This window comes from Prionailurus bengalensis, chromosome B1, assembly GCF_016509475.1.
Source record: "Prionailurus bengalensis isolate Pbe53 chromosome B1, Fcat_Pben_1.1_paternal_pri, whole genome shotgun sequence".
Classification (NCBI taxonomy): domain Eukaryota; kingdom Metazoa; phylum Chordata; class Mammalia; order Carnivora; family Felidae; genus Prionailurus; species Prionailurus bengalensis.
The window spans coordinates 141,918,971-141,934,107 of NC_057344.1; the positions used below are offsets into that span (position 1 = coordinate 141,918,971).

General features: G+C 35.6%; 1 protein-coding gene across 5 annotated transcripts in view; it reads right to left on the reverse strand.

Moving 5' to 3' along the window:
* Positions 1-15,137, reverse strand: part of BMP2K (BMP2 inducible kinase) — a 136,423-nt gene that overhangs the window by 69,024 nt on the left and 52,262 nt on the right. For all 5 annotated transcript variants that reach the window (XM_043572393.1, XM_043572391.1, XM_043572392.1 and 2 more), the window contains exons 2-5: positions 14,669-14,787; positions 10,422-10,527; positions 3,254-3,396; positions 1,382-1,503 (exon numbers count right to left, since the gene is read on the reverse strand). In XM_043572393.1, the coding sequence (XP_043428328.1) occupies positions 1,382-1,503; positions 3,254-3,396; positions 10,422-10,527; positions 14,669-14,787 (490 nt within the window). The remainder of the gene's footprint in view (positions 1-1,381; positions 1,504-3,253; positions 3,397-10,421; positions 10,528-14,668; positions 14,788-15,137) is intronic.

A 15,137-nucleotide genomic window follows, 5' to 3' on the forward strand; every position in this document is an offset into this window, starting at 1 on the left:
TAGAAACTGCACGAGGACAGAACTTCTGTTCACTGCTATACTGCAGCACCAACAATGGTGTCCACTGCATGGTAGGCCCTGAATAAATACCTGTTAACTAAATAAATGGTTAGACCATTACCTCCTCAACTGAGCCACAAAGCACAAGAATTCCTCATGAGCCTGCACTCATCACTACTACAAAATTCTACTGAACCTTAAGATCTCAGCAGTAAGAATGAAAATTCTTCAGCAGTAAGAATGAAAAGAATGAAATGAAAATTTCAGCAAGTCAGAGATCCTAAAGCAGTTATAAATCACAACCAAATAATTTTTAAATTATATATATACATACATACATATATACATACACATATATGTGTGTATATATGTATATATACATACATACATATATATACACACACACACATACATATACATATATATGTATACAAACATATATCCCCAAAAAGCCAATTCAGTGATTTGTTCTTGTGTTCTTCAGGACATTTATATGTTTACTAAGGAGTTAATTTTTATGGAATCTAACATAATCACCATAGGCTATATTTCCTGAGTAGAAATACATGATCTAGAAACCCACTGTGTTATACAAATGGGCCAGGGAAAGATCAGCTCTCCTTGAGTTCTTTCAAAATGCATACTGCAGTTCAAATGCTAGCTGTTAGTCTTAAACAAATGAGAAACTGTGAAGAAGAAAGGAGACCAAGAAAAAACAACTACTCAGAAATTCCTATTCTGACAGACCTTTGTGCATTCTGTATCATTTTATTAAGGTAATATAAGATTTACCTAAGATTTATAAACAGTTCTATTTTCTAAATGAGAAAACAGAAAAGGGAAAGGTCTTTATAGATACTCTAGCAACCACAGAAAGTATAAAACTAAGAAAAATAGAGCATATATGACATATTTCTACCAGAGAGCTTTCCAATACACTATTACAAAGTAACACGTTTTCCAGAGTTTTCATTGCATTAACAAGTCAATCTTCTTCATCTTAAATATAAAGTAAAAGCTTACTTTTCAAATAATTTATTATCTTCCTAATAAGAACAAGTCCTCAGTATCAGTAAAAACACAATGTTTAACTAAACTCAATAATCACTTAAAACTCCCTTTAATAATTCCACAAATTACTCAAACTTAATAAATTTCTTGATAAATACATTTACAATGTACATGAAAAACTTGTATCTATGATAAAATATATTTACTACTGAGCTACAGCAGACATAAATTAATCAATGTCTATGGCACAGAAATATTTCAAAGAAATCTATAAATGAAATACCTAAAATCTGTATTAGCAAATCTGGTCCATAGACTTAAGTTACCTAAAATTCCCATGAGACAAAGCACAATAAAGATAGAAACTTACTTTTTAATTTCTTCTTCTACTAGATTAACTCCATCTTTTTGAGGATTAAGAAACTTATTCGTGGCACTGCCAAAGTCACAAAGTACATAGTTTCCACTATCATTCAACAAAATATTTTCTACCTTCAGAAAAAATAAATAATTAGTAGTATTTTCAAAGTGAAAATTATACTTTCATAACCATGTTTTTACAAAATAAACACAAGGTTTGTGCCATATATACAGAGAGAAAGACATAAGATAAATTGTGAGGAAGGCCAAATCAATCAGACCAAAAATATACCTGACAATGTCTACTGTTTCTCCTACTGAGAACAGAGAAGTGCTAAGCATATGAAACAGGGCCTATATAAAAGTATGCAGTTCAAGGTCTTTTCTGGCTTTAAATCAAGAAGACTCAACTGGAAACATCAACTTAATATGAAAAAGGTTTACAAGCCAAAACAGCATAAAAAGACATACCAAATTATTAGGGAAAATGTAAAAGCTACATATTCAGAAGAACTGAAATGAACTACACTCATTATCCAAATTAAAGGACAGATGTCTGCAGTCGTACATTTCAATCTTTGCCTAATTTGTAACCTGTTACACCGTAGGTTGCCCTAGATGACACTTTCATGGTTAACAATCTATATTCTACGTGACATCTTCTATTCTCTTGTATCCTAGGGGGATTTTATTATCACCTTTCATAAATTTCGTATAATCAGTCAGAATTGGGATTCATCCAATCACTAAATATTACTGAGACCTTGGCTATGTGCCAAGGTCTAAATACTAAATACTTGGATAGGGGAACCTGGCTGGCTCAGTCAGTTAAGCGTCTGACTTCGGCTCAGATCATGATCTCACAGTTTGTGAGTTCAAGTCCCGTGTAGGGCACTGGGCTGACAGCTCAGAGCCTGGAGCCTGCTTCGGAGTCTGTGTCTCCTTCAATCTCTCTGCCCCTCCCCTGCTCATGCTCTGTCTCTCTGTCTCTCTCTCTCTCTCCTTCAAAACTAAATAAGCATTAAAAAAAAAAAATCCCTGCCCACATGGAGCTTACATGCTAGTGGAAGAGAACAGAAGTAAACAATCGGCACAATACTATAAGGTGCAAGACGGAACAAATGGAGAAAGTTAATCTGAGTAGACTTGAAGCAATGTGAAAAATTAGCCATGAGATATTTGGGTATAGCGCATTTCTGGAAGAGAAGTTTTTGTAATCTTAGGGCTTGTGGGCATCTAAGAGGAAACCTATGATTTTTAAATGGTATGCGTAATGATACCTTGAGCACTATGACACTGGGAATATTCAAATCCTTTTGGGGGACCTTTTCCAATGTAACAAGTGGGTGCCGTATACAAGAGATCAGACTCCACAAAAAGGTAAGATAAAATGACCTTAAAGAAAATCACCTAAATATAGTAAATGATAGAAAACGATGGTAAATGGTAAATAACTGAGTACAGCGACCCATTCATGCTTGCCTCCAAAATCTCTGCAAAATACCCTGACACCTAATATGGGTTATAGGAAATAGGAGGAGAGCAGAACTGGACAGAATCATGTGGAGGGACATTCAACCTGCATCAATGACGTTCACATTTTTGCTCACATGAAACCTTTTCAAGAAGCCTACTATGTACAACAGACGCAGAGGAAGGGCCATAAAAATCTACTTCTACAGCCATACTAGAAACCCTCAGGGTCATGGAAAACACAATTTCTAGTCGATAGTCTTTACACGGCCTCAGGAAATGTACCTGGGACAGAGAGATCCTTTCAGTGCTGGTAATAAAAACTGGTATAGAGGAAGACAGTAGTCCAAGAACATTTTAATGCTAAAGTTCAAAATGTATTAATCCATAAGTAGTCTAAAATTCATACCTTCAGATCCCGGTGAATTATTGGAGTCTTACACTGATGCAATCTTGCAACAGCTTCACAGGTATCACAGAATATCTGTAACACTTCTGCTTCCGTAAAACCTGTCTGCAGCTTCTTATTCATCTGATTCACTACTTGCCCAGCTAACCAAAAAAGTAATTTTGAGAAGACATGTTTTTAGTAAATGAAGACTACCACAAAGAAATTAAGAAATGCCTTTATGGTCTCAAGTAAAGGGGAACTGGCTTTTTCATAATGCTCATGGAAGGATGCTTCCTGTACCATATCATATTGATTCAATAACATACATTTTTCATACTTTACATCTCTGAAATAAAAACATCTTAAGATAGATGATGTTCTGCTAATGCTATTGGCCTTTTTTCAAGATTTTAATTAACATCTATGAAATCAAAGTATGCTTTATAATTGACAGCATCATAGATTTGAAGAAACAGTTATTCAATACTATGCTAGCTATTAGATAAACAATTGTGAGCAAAAATAAAGTTTATATTATCATGGAATTTATCAATTAAAGGCACAGGTAAACATTAAGCAATTACATAAATAAACACATATAATTATGTACAATAAGGCTAATATGAGAGAAACCTAAATTTAAATTGGCAAAGGAGGATGGGGAGGGGAGGATGTCAGATGAGGCCTATCTGAGGAAGTGATATTTATGGTGAGACTGTAGCATGATTAGGAACTGACCAGGCAGAGATCTGCGAGAAAAGCATGCTAGCAACAGCAAGCAGTACGTACAAAGGCCTCCATTTTGGAAAAGAGCTTAATAATTTTGATTCACTTAAAGCCAATGTAGGTATGTATGGTCCAAAAATCAGAGAAAAGGTAAAGTGATATGAGACTGACAAGACAGACAGCCATCAGCCATATTTTAGATTTTATCTTGAGAACCAGGGACTTCCTGATCTTTTTTTTGTTAATGTTTCTTTATCTTGAGAGAGAGTGTGCGCAAACACGCGTGAGCAGAGAAAAGGCAGAAAGAGAGGAGGAAAGTGAATCCCAAGCAGGCTCCATGCTGTCAGTGCAGAGCCTGATGCAGGTTCGATCTCACATTAAGACCTGAGCAGAAATCAAGAGCTGGACACTTAATCAACTGAGCCACCCAGGTGCCCACACCAGATCTAACTTTTAAAAGGATCTTCTTGACTGGGGGATAGGGGAAATCACAAGAGTGGAAATGGACAGATGGGTTAAGAGGCTAATGCTCTAATTCAGGTAAAAGGCAACAGGCAGAATAACTTACTAAAATCAAACGGTCATACCAATGAGCCCTGAGAGGATGATTATATATTACATATACCACAATAATTGATAGTCTAGTGACAATTCTAAATTATTAAGAAAAAGTTGACCACCATTGAAGGACACAAGAAACACAAGTAATTAGGGGCACCTGCGTGGCTCAGTCAGTTAGGTGTTCAACTTCAGCTCATGATCTCACGGTTCATGAGTTTAAGCCCCGCGTCAGGCTCTGTGCTAACAGCACAGTCTGGAGCCTGCTTCACATTCTGTGTCTCCTCTCTCTCTGCCCTCCCTTGTTTGTGCGCCTTCTCTTTCTCTCTCTCTTTCAAATGTAAATAAGTAAACATTAAAAAAAAATTTTTTAAAGAAAAGTAATTCAGAAAGCATTCTAATGAAAATTAAGTTTGGGAATTTAAAAAGGCAAACTTATGTTAACCTGAAACCTTCCTTTAACAAGGTTGAACAAATGAACGTTTGCTACTTTGTAATCTGCAAGAAGGTGCATATACACCTGTTCATTTAATACTACTCTCTAAACAGCATTCTCATGTATTTCTTATAATAGCAGAAAACTTTAAAGCAGAAAAAATACCAAATTTTATCTATCAATCCCCAATTTCAGAACACTAAAGTATATTTGATTGTAATTTGTTCAGGACACCTCAAGATACCTGACCAGACAGGAATACCACACCCATCCTCTTGTGTGTTAGACACTGAACTTGTTTTAAACAAAAATTAAACAGGATAAAAAGTGTTTTATTGATGCTCATTCACATTCTTGAAATATGTCACAGCTAAAGAAATCATAATCTTAAACTCATTCTACGTCTTCCTAACTTTCAATGTTGTAATGAGTAGAAAAAAATTTGAACAAATGTTAATCTCCTTTCTCGCATTCAGAGATCTTGAATCACGAAATACAAGTCCCCAGAAAAACCTAAGAACTGTAACTGAGCTGCATTTCAAATGTAGAAATAAGTAAAATTTCATTATTCAAAATCAAAGTCTTCTGAAGATTAAAGTAAAGGTTATTCTAATGAAAAACAAACAAACAAACAAATCAGGGGCACCTGGGTGGCTCAGTCCGTTAAGCATCAGACTTCAGCTCAGATCATGACCTCGCGGTTCCTGAGTTCGGGCCCAGCATCAGGCTCAGTGCTGACAGCTCAGAGCCTGGCGCCTGCTTTGGATTCTGTCTCCTTAGCTTGCTGCCCCTCTCTCCCTCCCTCTTTCTCTCTCTATTTCTCAAAAATAAATAAAAACTAAAACATTAAAAAAAATTTTTTTGAAAAACGAAAAAAGATTCAGAAATCAAATGATGTATACTGAAAATCTTTTCAAACAGGATGCATATAACTCTCAAATCTTTCCATATTTTTCAAACAGGTTATCATTTCCTAAACAAAAGCTTTTACACTCTGACCAACTTCACCATTAAAATTGAAAATTCAACATTTTTCCAACCACTTAGTCATCCAACAACCTTCTGTAAAGTGCAATCTTACATTCCACTTTAATTTTTACATGACTTGGGTTTTTTTAATAAGATAATTAAATTTTATCTGTAGTAGATTGCACCACTGGCCCCAAATCTTCAACCCTCACTTTATCCCGGCCCTTTGCCATGTAACTGCACTTCCTCCCAATAAATGGAGCAGAGAGAATACCTTGCTCTTTGATGTGGGCTCAGCCATATGACTTACTCTGGCTGAAAGAATAACGCAGAAGTGGCAGTGTGCCAATCCCAAGCCTAAGCCTTAAGAGACCTCACATCTTCCACTTGCCCTCTTGTATTTCTATTATCTCTATGAGAAAAACATCCCCCAAATAAGCTTCTAGTGCCAGGGAAAAGGATGAGAAACCTGAAACAGAGCCACTCCAACTAATCCCAGCAAACCCACTGGCATGTGAACAAGCCCAACTAAAACGAACAGTGTCATTCCACCAAGCTCAGTCTACAACAAGTGGCCCACTGATACACAAGCAATAATAAATGACTGTTGTTTTATGCTGTTGAGTTTGGGGATGTTTTGTTATAAAGCAAAAGCTAACAGGTATGTTATCCGTGGGAATTTCTATAAAACACCTCCAAAACAAAAAGCTCCTTTCATTAAATAATGAAAATATATTCAAAAGACCAACTCTGATTTCTGGACATCTGGTACCTAAAGCCTGTAATTAATCTCTCTTTAACTTATACACAAGAATATTAACAAATTTAGCAGTGTCAAATCATGAACCCACAAAAATCTAACATTTCACAAAAGATGGCTGTAACAAATTGATACCTCTAACCGTGATGGTGCATATCGGCTATACAATACATTCTTCTACTTCCTACACAGTTTCATCCCTTACAAAATCAAAACCAATGTACCTGATCTATATTCATAACACTGACTGCCTTACAAAAGTACCTTCATTCTTAAACAATTTTATGTAATACAATCAGCTTTTATAGAAGGGGAAAGTAATTATTCTCCCATTCTCCACTCTGCAACTCACTCTTCCCCCATGAAAAGAAAAGGAATTTATCTAACTGATTCATGTGAGAAAAAGGAATTGAGTATGCCCTATTCAAATCCTCTGGATTCCTTCTCTGGGATATAAAGCCCACTCAGAGGGTACATTCTCATCTACAGTGCATGCAGCACGTTTAGCTGGTAAAACATTTGAAGGAAACTTCTAACATAAAAAAGAAGGTGTAATAACAAGAGAAAAATTCAGGAAAACAAAAACACAAAGAACAGAAGAAAACTCTTTTTTAAAAACTGTAATTAATAACTACAGACAACAAATGACTTGCATCTAAAACAAGAGCAAAGTGCATTTTAACAAAGAACAGCATTGAGAGAATAAGAGTTCTTAGAAATTAAAAATAAATAGCAGAAATACAAAATTCTATAGAGGAGCTAAAAGACACATTTAAGGAACTCCCAACACAATTAGAATTTTTAAAAAGAGAAGACAAAGAGAGGAACAGAGAAAATTAAAGAGAAAAAAACTGAGTCCCAGCAATAAAGATAGCAAAACTGACCCATAACCAAGGCAGATATACCTAAGATTTTAGAATGCTAGAGCTAAAGCAAAGATTCTAAGTGTCCACGGGGAAAAAAAAGAGGTCACGTTAAAAAAAGTGAAGAATCATAATGCATGAGATTTCTCAATAGTAACAACTAGGTGAAAAATGGGATAATGCCTTCAAAATTCTAGCCCAAAATTATTTCTCAATAGTAACAACTAGGTGAAAAATGGGATAATGCCTTCAAAATTCTAGCCCAAAATTATTTCTAACCTACAACACTTTAGCCAGCCAAATGAATAATCAAATATGGATGCAGAATAAAAATAATTCTATACAAGGTTTCAAACATGCTTCTTTCCATAATCCATTATCAGAAAGCTACTGAAAAAATGTACTCTATTCAAAGGAGGTAGGTAAAAACAAGGGAGGAAGTATGAGTAGTAGAGAGTCTAAGATAGGAAGAAGGCATAGGGAGTTCCTAGAAGCACAGCTAAATGCTATTCAAAATTAAGCAGAACTGAAGTCTCCCCAAAGGATATTTCTATGGAAGAAAAAATAAAACTGACACAAATATGTAAATGTTGAAGTATACTACATAAAGATTTGCATTTCTATTGAGGAATGTTGGGCTAAACTACTAACATATATGAAGGAAAATAGGCAATTATCAATGGGTATATTAACTCCTGGAAAAAAATTTTAAATACAAAAACAAAAATGTTAATTACAGGCTATCACATATCACAGTTAAACAGCAAGCAAAATAATTTAAATACCAATTATTAATTTAATCTAAAAATTAAAAATTAAAATTAAAAAATTAAAAAAAAACTCTGACAGTTAAATCCTCATCTTTACTTGAAGATATTATCTAAAACATAAAATTAGGGTGCCTGGATGACTCAGTCAGTTAAGCGTCAGACTCTTGATCTCGGCTCAGGGCATGATCTCACAGTTTGTGGGTTCGAGCCCCATGTCAGGCTCTGTGCTGGCAGTGCAGAGCCTTCTTGGGATTCTCTTGCTCTCCTCTCTCTCTTTGCCTCCCCCGCTTGTGCTCTCTCTCAAAATAAATAAACTTAAAAAACAATAATAAAAAGCAAAACATAAAACCAGAAAGAGCACTACCAAACTTTTATTCAAGAGCCTCCTCATACCCAGAATCACATACTTCTCCTGATTTTCTAAGTTCCCGCTCTCTCATACTCTAAGGATCTCATTAAAACTACACACTTTCCTCTATATAATGACGTGTAGAAATATGGAAGTGAATATGAGAAATATCTCAAGCATTTTTAAAGTGAATGCCTCTGAGGAGAGTAATGGGGCAGGAGGATACTGATTTAGCCACGGCTTAACAAAACCATTTGACTTTTTAAAACGTATATATGTACTACTTTGATAAAAATAAAAATTTCATGCGAATCAGCTTGCTGATTCAAACCAGATAAAAAAAATTTTTTTAAGTTTGTAAAAAAGCAAAAAAGAATGCCTTCCTCAAAACATACCTCAGGTCATACCTCTACTTTAAAATTTGTCCCCTAAAAATTGAAGTTCATTCGGTTCTCCTTTTAAGATGTCTTCTGGATGACTATAAATTAAACTCATCCAGGGTTATGATTATGCTAGATTCAATTATCTTTAAAAAATTAGCAAAGCGCTATCTTTACAAATAACCAACAGCTACTCTATCCAGCCAAGATTTAGTACCACAAATGCTAGAATTCAGGAAAGTGGAGTAAAGAACATCAACATCTTCTCCTTAAAGAGATCACAATGTTTTACAGTATGAGATATATACAAGAGAAAACAATCAGGAAAACATCTAATTTTGTATAATATATACGGAAATAATTTTTAAATATATCATAATAGATATTATAATTCTGATTCACTTCATTTTCCCCTGTCCTTCCCTCCTTACAAGACTAGAATAAATGAAACTATATTTTCTCCAACATTACCATCAGCCTACTCCTCCAACATTCAGGAAATGACAAGTGTTCATAATATCATAATTAAAAATCATAACTGTCTTAAGAGAATCTAAATATAAGCCAAGGCTTATATAAATATAAGCCAAGGCTCCCTAGAACCCAAATCAGATACAGTCTGATTTAAAAAATTTTTTAAGAAGTTTGCAAAAAATGGATTAATTTCAAATTAATTTCAAATCTTCTGATATTTATAAAAGAACCCAAAAAGACAATATAAATTTATAAATATTACAGATCAAAATGCATCTAAATTTATTACATTTGATATACTGAAAGTTAATATGGAGTGCTGGAAAAAAATCTTATGACACTAATATTTACACATTATGCTTTTCTTAGTTGGACTATAAAAGTATAGGGAGCATGATATGTAACTGCTCTTCACTCATTCAGATTTCTTGTTTTAAACACAACAGCATTTTTCCAATCGTCATTTACATGCTCATATCATCAGTACAGCAATGACGACTAGATTTAAATATTTCTTTTTTTTTTTTTAATGTTTATTTATTTTTGAGAGAGAGAGAGACAGAATGCAAGAGGGTTAGGGGCAGAGAGAGAGGGAGACACAGAATCCGAAGCAGGCTCCACTCTCTGAGCTGTCAGCACAGAGCCGGACAAGGGGCTCGAACTCACCAGCTGTGAGATCATGACCTGAGCTGAAGTCGGACGCTCAACTGACTGAGCCATCCAGGCACCCCGATTTTAAATATTTCTTAACAGCATTCCTTAAGTAGATAATTAAAGCTGAGATTACAATAAGTGTCTAGAATCAGGTGACAACTGCCCTGGCAGAAACCAAGACACCTAGTAAACCATTTTAAGGGTAACTATTTTTTTCAGTACAAAACAAATGCAGAAAAATACTTACCCCGGCAATATTCCATTAAGATAAGCACTTCCCATACATTATCACTAATTGAGTTAACAGCACAATCCAAGTAACTCACAATATTTTTGTGACCAGACAGCTCCTTCTGTGTAAAAAAAAAAAAAGAAAAAGAAAAAGAGAAATTAAAAAAACATACATTGTAAAGCTCTATTACCTCTGATTTGAAGTCTAAATTAATATATTTGAAGAATTTCACAAAAGTGAATTAAGCATACGTATAGAATCTGACACAATTCAAAAAGGTTTCAGTAGTTCCAATGAAAAGTTTACTTAAGGGCGCCTGGGTGGCTCAGTTGGTTAAGTGTCCAACTTCGCCTCAGGTCATGATCTATTGAGTTGGAGCCCCACGTCAGGCTCAGTGCTGACAACTCAGAGCCTGAAGCCTGCTTGTTTCCCTCTCTCTCTCTGCCCCTCCCCTGCTCAGGCTCTGTTTCTCTTTCTCTTTCTCAAAAATAAACAAACATTGAAAAAAATTTTTTTAAAGTTTACTTACATGTGGCTGCCATTTTCTAACAGGCAAATATTCAATGAACACTAATTTTTTTTATGTTTATTTTTTAGAGAGAGAATGAGTGAACAAGGGAGGAGCAGAGACAGAGGGAGACAGAATCTGAAGGGGGCTCTGTGCTAACAGCAGAGAGCCCAATGCAGGATTCAAACTCACAAACCATGAGATCATGACCTGAGCTGAAGTCAGATGCTTAACCACTGAGCCACGCAGGTGCCCCTTTGAACACTAATTTTTAAATTCAATCAGGAAAAAAGAGATGATTCACTCAAAACCAAAAGTCTCCAAAATAAGTGTGCAAGATAGTCCTTTGGGACTCAAGAATAAAATATCAGAACTTTTACTTATATTTATTTATTTTTATCCAAAAAATTGTTTAAAATGAAGCTCTAATATTTATGAACTTACAATTACACTCTCATTAGTTTGTTTTGCCTACAAAATATTGTGTACCCAGCTAAGTGGGCCTATGAATGTATACACTTTTAAACTACATAACTTACAAAATGAACAACTGGCTAAAAAATTTTCTATTAAGTAACCACAGGTTAAAGATAATACTACGGGCGCCTGGGTGGCTCAGTTGGTTAAGCATCCGACTTTGGCTCAGGTCATGATCTCGCGGTCCGTGAGTTCGAGCCCCGCATCAGGCTCTGTGCTGACAGCTCAGAGCCTGGAGCTTGTTTCAGATTCTGTGTCTCCCTCTCTCTCTGACCCTCCCCTGTTCATGCTCTGTCTCTCTCTGTCTCAAAAATAAGTAAACATTTTAAAAATTTTTAAAAAAAAGATAATACTAATAATACAAGAAAATAAGAAAAAAAATGGCAAATCTGACATTTTTGTTCATAGTACAAGATAATCATCAGCATATAATGAGGTTAAAAATAATAATCTATTTAGGTCTGTCTGGAAATTAAAAAACAATTATCAACAATACTTTTTAAAATAAATTTACATCCGGAGCAGCGCCTGGGTGGCTTAGTTGGTTGAGTGTCCAACTTTGGCTTAGGTCATGATCTCTCACGGTTGCTGCATTCCTGGGGTTGAGCCCTGTGTCGGGCTCTGTACTGATAGCTCAGAGTCTGGACTGTGCTTTGGATTCTGTCTGACCTCTCTCTCTGTTCCTCCCCCATTCTCACTGTCTCAAAAATAAATGAACATTAAAAAAAAATAAATTCACATCCACTATCAATAATAAGCCTGGTTTTAACTGAGATATTATTTATTTGAGATATTACCTAACAGTAGCTGAACATGTAATTCATAAATACATAAATATAATGGGAGATGGGTTATCAAAAAAAGTTGGATGACCACTGCTCTAATGAGCTAATCTCCCTAAATTCTCTTGTTCAAAAGCACAGAATTTGAGTGCTGCTGCTACTGATGATGACCAAATTTTACATCTCTGAAAATTACACAAATTCTATTGAAAGCAAGAATTATGGCGCAATGGTACCGTATCTAGACACAAGTTAGAAAACTTAGCCTAAGAACCCCTACTATCTTGGGGTAAATCTCTTTACCCTTTTGACTAATAGCCTTTTTAGAAAGTTTTTAAAGAACAAATCTCAAAGCATAATCAAGTCTAATCTAACCAAGCAATAGGGACAATAAAAGAATCAGGTAAGTCATGTTATATAAATGTGCCTATCTTTGAATAAAAGGGATCAAAATATGTGTATTGATAAAGATGTTGATACAAAATGGGAAATCTCTCTCTTAGCAGTTGGATAAGTAGGAATGATATTAAGAAGTGTTTACAAGATGTGGAAAAACTGGAATTCTCATACATTGCTGGTGTGACCATAAAATAGTTCAGCTGCTATGGAAAAAAATTTAGTGATCCCTAAAAAAGTTAAACACAGAATTACCATAACCCAACAATTCCACTCCTAGATATAAACCCCAAAAAACTAAAAACAGATACTCAAATAAATACATATACAAACATATTCATAGCAGCACTATTCACAACAGACTAAAGGTAGAAATGGCTCAAATGCCTATCAATGGTTTTAAAAAAGTCCATCAACAGGTGAAGAGAGAGAGAGAGAGAGAGAGGCAGACAAACACATACAATGGAATATTATTCAGCCATAAAAAGGAATGAAGTACTGATACACTCTACAATGTGAATGAACCTCAAAAACATGCTAAGTGAAAAAACCAGACAGAAAAGGTCACATACACAAAAATTTTATATATATGTATATATATAGCACTTGATAAACAGTGGATGAGGAAGAAGAAGAGAACAGAGGAAAAGGAGAGAAGAAAAGGAAGAGGAGGAAGAGAAAGAAGAGGTGAAGGAAGAGGAGGTGGAAAGAGAGAAGTAGAGGGAGTGCGGAGGAAGATGGAGAGGAAGGGGAGGAAGAAGAGAAGAAAGAAGAGGAAGGAGAGGTGGAAGAGGGGGAGGAAAGGGAACAGGAAGACAAGGGAAAAGAAGAGGTGGAGGAAAAGGGGGCAAGAAGAGGAAGAAAAGAAGAGGAGGACTAGGGGGAGAAGGAAGAAGAGGAAAACAACAACAAGCCATCAGAGCACTGAGAATAAGACACCCTAGAAAAAAAGAAACTTTCATTTTGTATTTTTTTAACGTTTAACCAAATTACTGAAATTCTGTCAATAACCTATTAAAATATTTTTTACTTCTCAATATTTAAAAAAAAAAAAATTCCCTTACTCATAAGGGAAGATATGGATATTTTACCATATATTGCAGAGTACATCAAAAAAAAAATAGTAACAACAATAAACTTTACTGCATGAATTTGAAAATGAAAAGCAGGGGCACCTGGGCGAGCATCCAACTCTTGATTTCAGCTCAGGTCACAATCTTACGGTCTTGAGATGGAGCTCATGTTCATGTGAAGCCTGCTTAAGATTCTCTCTCTCCCTCTCTCTCTGCCCCTCCCTTGCTCATGCTCACGCGTGCATGCCCTCATTCTCTCTCAAAAAAATAATAAAAAATAAAAACAAAAAGCAAAACTAATTGTTGGTGAATATAAACACATACAGTGAATGTATTAAACACCCATGGGAATAGTAAACACCAAATTCAGGACAGTGGCTTCTTTTTGGATGAGAACAGTATAGTGATATAGCTAGGAAGGAATCCACCGAAGGCTTCAACTGTACCTGTAAGATTTTAATTCTTTTTTTTTTTTTTTTTTTAATTTATTTTTGGGACAGAGAGAGACAGAGCATGAACGGGGGAGGGGCAGAGAGAGAGGGAGACACAGAATCGGAAACAGGCTCCAGGCTCTGAGCCATCAGCCCAGAGCCCGATGCGGGGCTCGAACCCACGGACCGCGAGATCATGACCTGGCTGAAGTCGGGCGCTTAATCGACTGCACCACCCAGGCGCCCCAAGATTTTAATTCTTAAGCTGGATAGTGCATAAGCTGATATTCATCACATAATTCTCTAAATTTTTCTATTCTCACAACATTCCATAATTAAAATATATTTTAAAAGACGGTGGGGGAGAAAAAGTAGACTAGCTTGCCCATCAAACTACAATAAGGAAGCAAGGAAAAAGAAGAGGAAGGGACTGGCTATATTTAGCCTTAAGTGTGTCTATAAAGAATGCATTTCAAAGGTTTTCTAGATGCACATAAACCAATAAGCAGCTTGCCAAAAAAGCTGGTTAATGTTTTAGTGCAAAACCAAAAGAAAATACACCAAATTCTTACCATGGAATTACTCTTTCACTTACCATAATTGTAATTTCCCTTTTACAAATGTTGAGGTCTGGCATGTTATTGACATACATTCTCTTCAATGCGTGGCGGATTCCACCATGTGTCCGCACCAGAAAAACCGTGGAGAATCCACCTAGAAGAACAAGTATCGATTAATTAAAAAGACTCAGAAACTGCTATCAAATCATGGAATATCACTGGGGAGCTTAATCTCAGTGGGAAATAAATTGACTGTACACAAGACAAAAATAACAGTAAGCAATCATTTTATTAGATTAAAAACAAAACACTGGCTTCTTATGCTAATCACAAAGGAATACATAGAGAATAACATTCATCTCAAATGAATATGCTTCTCTAGGGTTGCCTGCATGGCTCAGTCAGTTAAGAATCCGACTTCAGCTCAGGTCGTGATCTTGCAGTTCATAAGTTCTGCCCCTCCCCCACTCGTTCTCTGTCTTTCTCTCTCCCAAAAATGAATAA